We start from the raw sequence: 12,881 nt of genomic DNA, 5'->3' as shown, positions 1-12,881 counted from the left end.
TTGAATGCTTGATTCACGAGTGCAGGTTATCCAATAATGCAATTGCAATGTTTTTGTTTTAATGACAGGTGTGTGTGTGTGTGTGTGTGTGTGTGTGTGTGTGTGTGTGTGTGTGTGTGTGTGTGTGTGTGAAACATGTATTTTCTGTTCTGATCTAGTTGATCTATGTCTAACTTAAAATCTGTCATTGTGCAGTAATTCCTTTTTTAAAAAGTACATATATCAGGGTGTGTGGTGGAGCTATGCTACAGTATCTAATTTACAGAGTTAACAGTCAAGTCTCTCGTTCCTGTGACAGTTTTCTAAATGTCCTCTTTAAACTTTGTTATCTTTTAAAGCACAAGTCAAAGCCCTGCTGCCCGACTGTTTAAACACCTCAGAAGTGGAAATCCTGCAGGTTTGTTACAAACCTCGAGCTGTAGGCAGCACTCACAGGCTCCGCCCTCACGTTGAGTGTGGGTACATTCCTCTCTGGTGGTTCTCCTCCCTCTTCTACGCAAACGTGCCAGCCCCACTTCCTCCCACCCAACGCCCCGACTGCACTGTTTGTCACAGGAGGAGCATCTCCTGACTGCTGGTGAGAATCATCAGGGTATATTTTAAAGATCTGAGCGTTATGATGGTGATTTTAGAAGGGTTTTCTTCTCTGCTTCACATACCATGTGATCCTGACGCGTGATATTGTCAAAGAGATCAAATATGAGCAGTTAATCTGAGCGACTCCTCGGTGCACAGAGAGCAGGAAGCTGGTAAAATACCAAAAGCGCTCCGAACCTGCATTTGGAAACTATCTGAAGCACCTGTGTGATCGTACAGCTGCTGAACTCCACAGAGGACGAGCACGAGTCCAACAAGATGACATTTATTGAAAAGTAACAAACTATAGAACAAGTAGTAACAGACTGTTTCAGTAATAGCTTAATATATCAGTATATCCGGAGCATACTGCCATACATCGGAGACTTGCACAGAGAGCAAATTAACATATTTTTGACGATTTGCTACAAAAAGGCTTCGATTACTCACACTACCCGACCGGGTTAAGACAAAAGATACAAAATTAAGACAATTAAGAGAGTTGTGCAAATTTAAAGCCTTCTACAAATGAATTACGAGGCAAATGTACAAAACTATACACACCAAAGACTTCTGTAAAGACACGGAAAGAAAAAAACACTATTGCAGCTACAAGGCTATCACACTAAGTTTTGTTATTTAAATCCATAACAACACTAAAGTTAGATATTCAGGTTTTGGCAACATTTCTGTTTCAGATATGACCGACGCTTTTAAGCACAATCAGACATTTTCCACTTGGCAAAACGACATAAAGAAGAGTTTGTATCACAAAAAAAAAAAAGTACATTCACTAGAATGAAATCTGTTTTCAGACGAGCGATAACAAAAGATGTAACCCTTCCTTCAGCAAGTACACATGACCCTGAGACAGATAAGAACAGACAGAAATCATCATCTGAAAGCCGACACAGACGAGTGTCTCCTTCAAGTCGTGATGGGCCACGTTCCCTCTTTTTTCTTCCTTTTTTTGCGAGCTTGTATTTTCAGTTAGGAAGAGGATACAAATTTAGCTCAGCAAGATTGAGGGAAGCCCAAGTCCAACTTCTAAAAACACAGACAGGAAGATTGTTTCTGTTCACAAAATCATACACTTCCCCAAACGTCTCCTCTCCCTCTGCACATGCCGGCCGCAGCAAAGGTCTAATTCAGTCTGAATAAATTACACCTGAGTAAACAGTGTCAGGAGTGGGCGGGGACAAAGAGGGACATCTCGACTTCCTTCTTCGCGGTGAAACAAGCTAAAGTGTCAGTTAGAGCGGTGATGCACTGGTGAGAGGATGCACGTCTCCGGACGAGCAGTGCAGGGCTGACAGAGCGACAGCTACAGAGAGAGAGACGTGCTCACAAGGCCCTGCTGGACACGCACCAGCGAGTCCACTTCAGACTCGGGGACAACACGGCAAAGTTACACAAGAAGCACGAGTAAACACATCGGGTAAAAAAACAAAAGTCTCTGTGCTGTTTCCAGGCCTTCGCTCGTGTGCAGTTGGAGATAATGTGAATCAGTCTGGATGGAGAAACGACGGGAACACGCAAAACCCCCTCCTCTTCCTCTTCCTCCTCCTCGGAGCCGCCGAGGGGAGGCACATTCCTGCATACCAGACTCCGAGGCTCATCTGAGGGAAAAAGACAGAGAGGGATTAATGTGCTGGTCCCGTGAACTCTGCTGTACAAGGACCCTGTATGAGAACGCCGGGCACATGACCAGAGGGCCTGGACGTTCTCAGGGAGAGGAAGGCAGAGACCTCCAGGCTACACAGCAGCTTATCACTGTGCTGTTTTATCAGGCTTTGGCCACAGAGCATTAATAACACCTCTGAACGCAGCAACATTTAACCACAGTCCATTTAACCATTTATGTGGCTTAGTGATGAATATCTGAGGGTGCAGAAGTTGGGACCTGTGAGTGAAAATAAGCTTCAGTGAACTCAGATAAAAAGCACATATTCCAAAAACCATCTGCTTTATCCTGATAGGAGGCTTTATGCTGCAATTCCTGCATCTGCAAGCTGCATTTTTAAAAAATACAAACACTGTAATGAATTCTTTGGAATCTCATATTCCTCTGCAACCTCACTGTCTAATTTTCCTCTCGTGGCGGTATGAGGAAGTCGTCCTCTGGATGTTTGGGACGCTGGACAGAAACCTGAACCTGGTGGTTTGCATACTGCACATTTGCAGAGATACTGATAACCCGCCTGCAGCGTGAGGCAGCGAGTTCGTACTCGGGCTCTGCTGGGGGTTTGTTTGAATAACCTAAAGACTCTAATTTCCACGGCTGACAAAGCCCGATGATACTACAGAAGCCTTCACTGATCCACGCACATCTGTGACTGTTGTGAATACTTTGCCTGAAGCGTAACAGTCAGACACAGTTGGAGAATATTTGTTTGCACGTTTAAACTCTTGATTGCTGTGATAGGCTGGAGCTGTTCAGGCTCTAGTTGTTTATCGCTGCGAGCGTGCTGATTCTACCACTGCAGCAGACGTGGCGGTGACATTTCCAAATCTCTATAAAAGCTTCCTTTGAAAAGGAGCTTTATTGTTATGCTGCGTTCCACCTCCTGATATTTATTCTTGAACTCTGTCAGAGGAGTTTTGCCTTGTGAAATGAGTCGTCTGTGATTGGCTGCTTTTCACAAGCGGAAGATGTTAAAACAGCAGGTGGGTGGAGCTCCAAGCGTGGAAGAGAAAGCCGTCCGTCGAGCATTTGAACAGCCTGAAGCTTGCAGTGATTACTGGCACACACACTGTATATACACAAACCTTGGCTTTGTTAAATTGTAACCACTATTTTATCTTTTTTTGGCTTTATTGCAAATAATCATATCATTCCAATTTTACCTGTTCATGGTTCAGTAAGACTCTACAGCTAGGCTCCTCAGCTAGCTTAGCTCATCCTGCCTTGAAAAGCAAGAACAGCAGCACTCCTTGCATCGCATGCAACTTTAGGCCTCTGCTTTCTCTGTCAGTGCACATGTGCACGGCTCACCGGCAGCACCGGTTGCTGTGCAGATGATGAAACCCAAACACGCCGCCACTTTGCTCAGACCGTGACAGCTCTGTTTATCAAAGCTTCATAAGAACTGCGGCGTCAGGCCGTCACGTCCAGGGTACGACGAGCTGAACCGCGGCCCAGACAGTGAAGAACATTCACCAAGTGCTTAAAGACACCAAAGCAACAAAGAGGTAATGTACTGCCGTGGTTAGTTCATCCACTGAGAGATAATATCCTCGTCTCACATGACCAAACTTTAGCTCGCTGTCACCTTGGATGAACTCCAGACCGTCACTTCCTCGTTACCTGTCACATCAAGGTCAGTTTTGCGCAACACCGTGCTGCATCGTTTACAGCGTTCACCTTTCGCCCGCATTTCAAAGTACGGCTCTTCATTAGACACAGCTGTAACCCAGGAATTATCCAGGTGCGCTGTGTGCGTCCAATCAGGAGCAACTGCTGCGTGCCTCTGCAGCCCAAACAGATGGGCTGGGACTAAATGCTGCTCTGCTTGGATCAGCCAGGTTCGCCTCATGTTTTCACAAAAGCTTTCGTCTCATGAAATTACACAACGTCCAGTTTGAGACACCTGGAGAGGAGCGGCTCACAGAATGACACCTGGCATGTTGCAAAAGCTGCATTTAACTAAAACCCACATCTGCATCTTCTAGAAGCCCAACGAACCAAAGCCAGTCCTTTCTTTAGCCCAGTCCTTTCTTTAGCTGTCCCCTGTGTGCAACAAGGTCTGTGCCATGTTTACTAATGACCACCTGAAACTGCAGCGTATTGACCGATGCATGAATCGCAGTCACTTCATTTACATGAGTTTGCATTGTTTTCAGGGATGCGTGAAGGACTCTGGGAATGAGCTCCGGCTTACAGGCATCTTGGTACGGCTCTAAAGCATAATGAGGCGCGCCTGATGAATCGCTGCAGAAACAAAGAGCATCTCTGTGACTGGACGAGCCTCACTTTCAGCACCACTTCAGCAAATATTACGCAATTTGGATTAATTACCAGGCAGACACACTGTTTCCTTCCCCAGCTGGCTCTCTGAGGGGGGCCGCTGTAACTGTATGACAGCTCGTCTCTTTTTAAGGGTCTAATCGAATTAGTCTGGGTGATTATTCAGCCATTTTAAGCATCGTCTTCCCTTTTCTCCTTTTGTTAGTCCCAGCATGGAGAAAAGACCAATAAAAACACCATTAGGTTTATGCAAATTTCAGCATTTGTGCTGAGGGCTGTAATGTGGCAGATTGATTACTCGAGGGACCCGAGACCAAGTGTGCGTGCACGTGCTAACTCTGACTGTACGTGCACGTGTGCGTGTGTGTGTGTGAGCTGGGGGGGCGGGCCTTGTTGTACACAGATGCCACAATAAAAGCTTCATTCAGCCCGTGCTCCTGGTGGCCCTCACAGCGAGGCATTAATAAAACATTAGTATTGAGTGACTGAGGCCTCTGCTGTCCTCCTCCCCGATCCCACCGTGACCTTTCCATTTCACAGCAGCTGTTTGGGGATGAAGAGAAACCACCAAGGAGTCCCTCGGTGACCTCTGACCTCTCCAGGTGTACCCTATCACAGAGAGCCATGCCCACCTCACAAGAGCGTCGGTTAAAGCCGTTAAAAAGCTGAATTGGGGGGGGGGGGCAAAAGCTCAGGCATCATAACAGGCATTTCAAGGCTATTACAGTTCAGTGGTGAGAGAGCGGGATCCAGTTACGTGTTGTCTGCCTGTAGTCTGGCACCAACGACGGACCAGGCTGCCCCCCCCCCCCCGGATGCCATCCAGCTTATCATTTCCCAAAAGACGCACTAAATATACGAGTCTAAACAAAATTACACGCGTTTAGTTCTGCGTGTTTTAAACCCGTCTGTGAACGTCACAGGCTCTTACTCCCATTCCCAGAACAAACACGAGCCTTTACAAACACTCTTCCCCCATCCACAGTGGGTTCTGGCTTGGCCTTGAAGTCTGCGGTTAGTCACATCTGGTGGAAATGCACAGGGCAACAAACTGCAGTAGATAGTGACAAAAAAGAAAGACACAGCACGGCTGGTAATCCCATACAGGCCACGCAAACCACAAGGCGACATTAACAAATCTTTACTAATGGGAAAGCAAGCCACACCTTCATTCCTCCCAAATTAGAGTGAGGACGGCTGGTTTTTACTAGGAAGGGCAATGCCAGCAATGTGTGTGTGTGTAAGTGAAAAACAAGTGATTTTACTATTGTGTAAAGTCTCACCAGACTGCTGGGAGGAAACAAACACACACACTTGCAGAAACACAGTATTCTTCTCTCTAACCCCGGCTGAAAGTTGAAAACTTTGGAGCAACGTATTTTTAGGCAGGCGTTAGACTCGGCTGCCAAGCGCTGGAAAATATAGCTTTGCTTCTCCTGGTCTTACTCGCTTATCTCCTCCTCTCCTTCAGTTTGTGCGTACATTTGTGTTTGCCCCCCTCCTCCTTTCTTGGGTGTGTGAGAGAGAAAGTCAACAAGGGTCTGGGGAAGGAGTGTGTTTAACAAGCTGGAAATCTGAGCTTTCTCCATCTGTGCAGTAATTAAACATAAAGGCAGTCAGCAGCAGGACGGCAGCTACTGTAACTGCGAGGTTCATAAAGACGCGGTTCCTTGATCTTTCACAGGCAGCCTGTCTGTCTCCATCCCAGCCCAGAAACCTTGGCTACCATGGATACAGTGGCCCATACCAGCAGCCCCATAATGCTAAGCCCCCAGCCCCATCATCTCCAGCTGTTTACTGTCGACACAAGTCACACATAAGCCTCCGCTTCTCGCTCGCCTCTGCTTTACTCTACTTTCAAACTCTCTGGCAGAATAAAAAGAGGAGGTGCCTTTACTGTTGCTTTTGCACTGTGGGGGAGGAGGATTTACCCAGGATGCACCTGGGTCTGTCAAACAGAAAATAACAAAATATGCACAGAATTTTAACTTGAGCTGTATCCACTCTGGCTATTTTCTAGCCAAACATTCGTCAAGCACATATAAGAACAGCTCACATTTACAGCTGCATTTATGATTATCTGATCGAGTCCGTCTAGTTTCAGTCAACTTGGTTCTTAATCACGATCTCTCAGTCTCATGGTGAGGCGCACAGCATATGAAGCTGGAGGAGACCAAGCAGTAAACCCCCAGGCTGGAAAGTAAAACCAGCGCAAAGCAACAAAACCTGAAGTTTCTCAAGAGGCCACTTGAGTCTGGCCCCAAAAGCGAGTCAGTCCACTTATGCCTGGATTATACTTTGGTTATGGAGGTTATGGACAACTGGAGACCCGAAGGCCAAGCAGTCACTCCTGCTTCTCTGAAGTCGGCTTGTTTTCTTGTTTTGACGTCCTCAGTGCAGCCATCAAAAATACAGATCCTCATGTCACTGCTTAGGCTTCAGACTCCCACATTAAAACAGCCAGGAGTGAAAACATTTGCTCTCTACAGACAATTTCAATTTCCATCACAACAGCTATTTTTTCCAAAACACGGGATGGCAACTGCCAGACGACTGAAACTGAAACTTTGTAGTCGACATTTACAAAGAAACGGCTGATGTCATATTAGCCGTGTCCATTTTTTGTTTACAGTCTCTGTAGAAAGCAATTAAGTTAGCATGAAGAGTAGAAGTTAGTTGGACCTCTTCTAACTTTAGTTACTTTTGCAGAGTCACATGCAAACACTCTTGTTAGCTTTAGACAGAGCAGATAGAGCCAGGCTAGCTCTTTCTACTCTCTGTGCTAAGCTAAACTACACGACCGCTGGCTGCAGTGTCGTAAAACCCCTCCTTGTTTTTTCCTTTACAGTTTTATTACTGTAATAAAGATAAAACCCTTTAATTTCAAATTCAATAACTACTGCAGCACTCAGCTGTTTTCCACGGATCGCACCAGAACTGAAATAAGGTCACAGCACGGGCCTCGTGAAATTTCAAACCACCGGGAACGTGTGAAAATTAAATAAATAAAGCTGCTCACTGCGCTTGTCATTGCACCGTGTAAAAGCAGAAAACGCCTCAGGAGTAAAGCATCAATCGATAGACTCGCATGAAACTGAAAACTGCCCCTGCCTTCCCTTCAGGCTAGTTGGCTCCTATTATTCTTGAGTTGTTGTAGTCAGTCATATTTTTATACCCTTTAGACTTTCTCTGTTCCTGAATTCCTGATGACTGGTTTGACTGTTTGTCACCATGGGAAAAACTCGTCAGCACGTATGGAATTCATTTTTCTTTTTTCCTTTTTGAAATCCTTCAAAACCTGGGATCAAGTCGAGGACTTGTTTGTTTCCCCGTCCTGTAAAATGTCCAAATCTTAAGTGTTGCTTCACACGAGCTAACAAACAGAATGTCTCTGATCTTATCTAAAGCACAGCGAACGTGACGCATCGACTTTTCAAACTGCCTCGTTACAGGCACCCCGTTAGCAGCATCGGGCCTGCAGAGCTCCCTGCACCCTTTTGCCGTTCACTACAAGCACAGACCTGATGCCTGCCTCTCCACCTCGCTCCCGTCAGTGTCAGAGGTCTTGTTGTGCAGCTCTCGCTCTGTAATTATCAGCACCGCTGACATTCCTCCTGCTCTCTAAACCAAGACTCCTCCATGTTTACCCGACACCCAGCCGGCACAGCAGCTAGATAATGTGTAACCACTGTAACCATTAGCAACCCTGAAAACACAGAAGAGTCTTTAAACTGGACGGTTTAAAGAGGCATTCACCTGGACTGTGTAACAGTGTAACAGTGAAACTGTAACAGTGTAACAGTAACAGTGTAACTGTGTAACAGTAACAGTGTAACTGTAACAGTGTAACTGTAACTGTTACACAGTGTGCTTTATGCTAGCCAGGTCCCACACATGATCTGAAGATTTAAAGGGGAACTATGAATAGCACACATACAGTAATTGACATCTTGTTTGTTTGCGTCACTTTAAGAAGCTACAATTACTCACCGCAAAACCTCAGAGAGTCAGTGCATCTCTATGCTGAGAGGTACTTCCATGTGCTGACGAAGGCAGTGGGAATGAGCGAGTAGGGCACGCTGGTCACGCTGTCCCAGGAGTCTGACGCTGGATCGTAACAGTCTAGCGTCTTGCACCTCTGAGCCCCAAAATACCCTCCGACCACATAAAGCCTGTTTCCCGACGCCACAGCGTGACAGCTGATCCGCTTGGCTGTCACGTCGCCAAACTTTGACCACTGATACGTCTCGCTGTTGAACCGATACGCCGAGCTGGCAGAGAATTCGGTGTCGCCGCCGATCACGACGACGTGGTTGCCGACCACGGCCGCTGCCGTGTATCGCCACAGCTGCGGACAAGCGGCCGGCACCGACCACCGGTTCTGGCAGGGGTCGAAGCACTGCACCTTGGGGTATTTGTCTCTGTTTACGCTGGTGCCCCCAAAAGCGAAGAGTTTGTTTTTGGCGCCGACAACGGCAGCGTTGCTCACTCCTTCTCTGAGCGGGGCCACGAGGGTCCATTTATTGGTCTGAGGGTCGTACTGTTCCACCTGCTTGAGAGAGACAGATGGAGAGGCGGGGAAGGATCCGGCGAGGGAAGTGTGTCCTCCCACTACGTACAGCATGTGGTCGAGCTCCGCGGAACCGTGTCCGAACCTGGCTACCAGCATCGGCGCCGCTTTAGACCACTCGTCGTGTAATGTGTCGTAGACCCAGACATCTTTGGACGCTCCATTCTCAGATCCACGTCCTCCAGTAACATAGACCTGAGGGACAGAGAGAGAAAGCGTGTTTACATCGTCGAGGGGTCATAAAGAAAAATGACACATTTAAGTCGATTCATTGCTTAAATACCTTGCAACCAATGGCGCAGGCGCTGCACTCTTTCCTGGGACTGGGGATGTCTGTTTTGGGGGTGATCTCCTTGGTCTTGTTATCAATCACGTAGACTTTATCACACATGAAAGTCTGACCTCCGAGCAGCAGCAGGGCCTGACTGACTTTTCTTGGACGTGCACAGAATCCAGTTACGATCCCATCGTTCTGGAGGATCCGCATCTTACACCGCACAGCGTCTTCGACGATTTCCCGGCACACCTTGTGGCACATCACCAGCTCCTCTGAAGCGACGTTCTTCAGCAGGTACGATTCAGGCAACAGCGCCAAGCGGACGCAGCGCAGCAGCTCGGGCAGCTCGCTGTGCCTACGCTCCATGTCCGCCTTGACCCAGTCGATAACGGCCTCGTACACCAGGCTCTCGTCCTCCACCTCCAGTTCCTCGCTAAGGATGAGCTCCTGAACTTTGTCCTTGGGGAGGCTTAGGAAGTCTTCTGTCCTAAAGAGAGTAGCAAAGTTCGCCAGGCACATCCTCCACGACAGCTCATACAGTCTCTGACACTGGTGGGCGTCGGACAGCAGCATCATCCCGAGACAGTTGGACTGGTGAAGGTTCTTTTCCAGAAACTCTGCCGCCGCGTCCCTGATGTCGTGAAACTGAAGCATGTCTCCAGCTTCCAGCAGTGACTCTGCATTTTCCTCATTGATGATGACCCGGGCTGAGTAAGCGTAGTCAAGCAGAAGCTCCAGCACTTCCGGGTGGAGAGAGTCGTGGAAGTTGACGTCACCGTCGTGACTCTCCCTGAGCCCGCCGCTAAACATGGCCTCGAAGTACCGGCTGCAGGAGGCCAAGACGGCGCGGTGGCAGGGGAAGGAACGGTTGCCGGCCTTCAGCACGACATCTGTGAAGACTCTGCGTTTGCGTAGCAGGTTGAGCTGAGTCAACAGGCTGTCCGCGTGGGACGTCTTGTGGAAGAGTTGGATATTCATTGAGCCAGAACTAGAGCGAGACTTTCTGTTTTCGTGGTTGCTGACAGACATCTTGACTTGAACCTGGAACACAGAGACAAAAAAAACATGGATAAGTTACTCTTACAGCTAATTCTAACATTTCTATTTTGATTACAGTTGGCCAGATAGAAATCTTTTGATGTGAGCACTCCTCCCATTTGATGATTAAACAAAAACTCTGCCGCCACCGATGAATGGGCTGTACATGAAATACTCTTATCAGTATGTCAGGCTGCAGCGGAAACGGACTTCAGACTGTGGAGAGATGAAAGGAGATCAGATAAGGCGCACTCCCACGTAAACCCAGTGTGTGTTAGTGCACCAGTGATTTACACAGTGCAGAAATCTATAAAGCATGCATCACTGTCAGAGCCGTGAGAACAACCGGCTCTTAGAATAACCTTCAACGATTAAGGTTAGGCTAGAAGCAACACCTGGGTGTTTCCACCCTCTTCCATTTCAGGGCTGTGAGTCACCTCCAAACTCGGCAAAGCCAATAAATTCCTGCCAGCTTGTTGTGTTTCTCAGCTGGCTCACATACAGGAGCTTTCAAGCCCACATAAGATGTGACACCTCAGAGCAGCTCCTCCAGGATAAAATTATGTAACCGCAGTGCAACAAGGGAGAAATAGAGGAGGGGGGGGGGCATTTTCTGATCGTTTATATATGAAGCTTGAGTGGGAGTGACATTATATGGTTTGTTTAAAAATTCTAGGAAATATTTCAGCTACCCACTTGTCCTGGCACGGCGCGGCGGGCTAACAAAGAGCCCACATATAACTTGAAAACGACCAAATAAATATCTTCCGCTTTAAAGCGCCCATTGTTTCACAGCAGATAAATTTAAATCGGCCATTCAACCCAGCTGAAAGAGGGACGGTGGACTTCCGTGCAGGGGGGGGGGGGGGAAACAGCGTGAAATCCAATTCGTTGTGTGCAGTAAATGTGAAACTCTGGTTAGCACTTCCAGCATGCGCTCAACTTTCCTCCCAAGTTAGCAGCTGCAAAGCATCGGCCGAGATCAAAGGAAACACTGTTACAGCTCGGTAATAACGCGCGCGAGCGCTGTGGTACGGTTGGGTCTTACCTCGGTGGGAAAGGCAGCGATCCCGACTCCTTTCTTTATCTCGGCTACAACTTCCACCCGTCGTCGGGTTTGTGTTTGAAGTTGTGGCACACTTCAGGCGAGTCCGCTTCCCGACTTTAAAGCTGTATCACACCCTAAACTCGCGGGAGACGGTTCAGCCATCTGTTTGTCTTCACACTCTTGGGTTTGTGCCCGAAACAAAACAATTTTTGGAAAGTTAGCCGCTCGCTGTTTTCTGTGGGTGAAGCCAAGCAGCGTGCCGGAGAGCGACGAGCTGAGCGCAGAGAGAAAGAGTCGAAGCAGCAGCGGTGGTGTTTCCTCTGGCTCCTCCCACTCCTGCTCCCGCCGGCCAATGGGCTCAAGCATCAGCGCAAAGCTTTCCTTTATTCTCCAGCCAACCTGGATCAGTGTCCGTCATTATATTCAGAAACCATCGCCATGAATCACCCGAAACACCTGTCACTGTATGTTTCACCTGCCTGCTTTGTTCTCGCCTTTCCTTGGCTTGCGCGTAAAGAAGAAAATCTCCATTTCAGCGCTATCAATGAACGCCAAGAGCCTGTGTTTGTAAAGGATTTAGCGGAACAACACAATGGAAAAGGGGTGTCTGTGAAAAAAGACATAACGATAGACAGAAAAACTATCCAGGACGGCATCGATGCTGGGTGTAAATACGCACAGGGTTAAAACTACACGTGTAATACAGGCTGATGTTTAAGAAAGGTTTTCCTGAAAGCTGTTGCTGCTGAGATTTTTACACTTTGATGTCACAAAACAGTCTAAAGATCACTTAAAATGACCTTCATTTCACAGACCAGTCTGCTCACCCAGCTCTGAGTCAAATGTGACCGAGATGAACAGCATAAACATAATTTCATGAAATAACTATTGTTTCTAGAAAAAATCAACGCATTGATTGTGAAAGACAGCGGTGTGAAGTTGTAAATAACTAACCACGATTTTTAACTGAATGAAAGGTAAAAAAGTTACATGGAGGTTACATCATATAAGATTTAATAATCTGCTCTCTAGAAGGTTTTCAGAAAGTCACAGGTCCACCCAGCACACCCATCCCCACCCACAGACAGACCAGAAACCACACAAACATTTTGCCTAAATTACTGAGATTTTTTCAGATTTTTTTCCAACTCGGTCAGCTACTGCATTATTTTGCACCATTTTTATAACACAGAGGTCTCAGTGTTGCACAGCTCTTCCATAATGCTCACAAGAATAAACATTGTGGCAGTAAATCCCAAAATTTTTGATTATTTTTGAAAACCACAAAAATAGCTACCATGTAGATAACAGAGCCTATTCCATGCAGTGGGATGGGCTGCAGCAGCCCCCTCGTGAAGCCGAATAGGATAAGTGGGAGAAAATGGACAGATCAACTGTGTACATT

The 12,881-nt window shown here is 47.2% G+C and overlaps 1 protein-coding gene across 1 annotated transcript; it reads right to left on the bottom strand.

The window, feature by feature from the left end:
- Positions 1–846: 846 nt before the first annotated feature.
- enc3 (ectodermal-neural cortex 3) lies at positions 847–11,814 on the bottom strand. Its single transcript, XM_040052699.1, has 4 exons — positions 11,477–11,814; positions 9,397–10,431; positions 8,534–9,308; positions 847–2,195 (listed from the first exon to the last, which is right to left on the bottom strand). The coding sequence occupies exons 2-3, from the start codon at positions 10,417–10,419 to the stop codon at positions 8,562–8,564; spliced, it is 1,770 nt and encodes a 589-aa protein (XP_039908633.1). The 5' UTR covers positions 10,420–10,431; positions 11,477–11,814; the 3' UTR covers positions 847–2,195; positions 8,534–8,561.
- Positions 11,815–12,881: the final 1,067 nt, after the last annotated feature.

This window comes from Simochromis diagramma, unplaced genomic scaffold (genome assembly GCF_900408965.1).
Source record: "Simochromis diagramma unplaced genomic scaffold, fSimDia1.1 OVJJ01000419.1, whole genome shotgun sequence".
NCBI lineage: Eukaryota > Metazoa > Chordata > Actinopteri > Cichliformes > Cichlidae > Simochromis > Simochromis diagramma.
This window is presented reverse-complemented; position numbering and strand designations above follow the sequence as displayed.

What these genes read in the sequence shown, in the direction of transcription:
- enc3 (XM_040052699.1), bottom strand. Translation starts at nt 10,419, where the DNA reads ATGTCTGTCAGCAACCACGAAAACAGAAAGTCTCGCTCTAGTTCTGGC. An exon ending in CCTGCGCCATTGGTTGCAAG is followed by an intron (nt 9,309 to 9,396) that starts GTATTTAAGCAA and finishes TCTGTCCCTCAG; the next exon opens with GTCTATGTTACTGGAGGACG.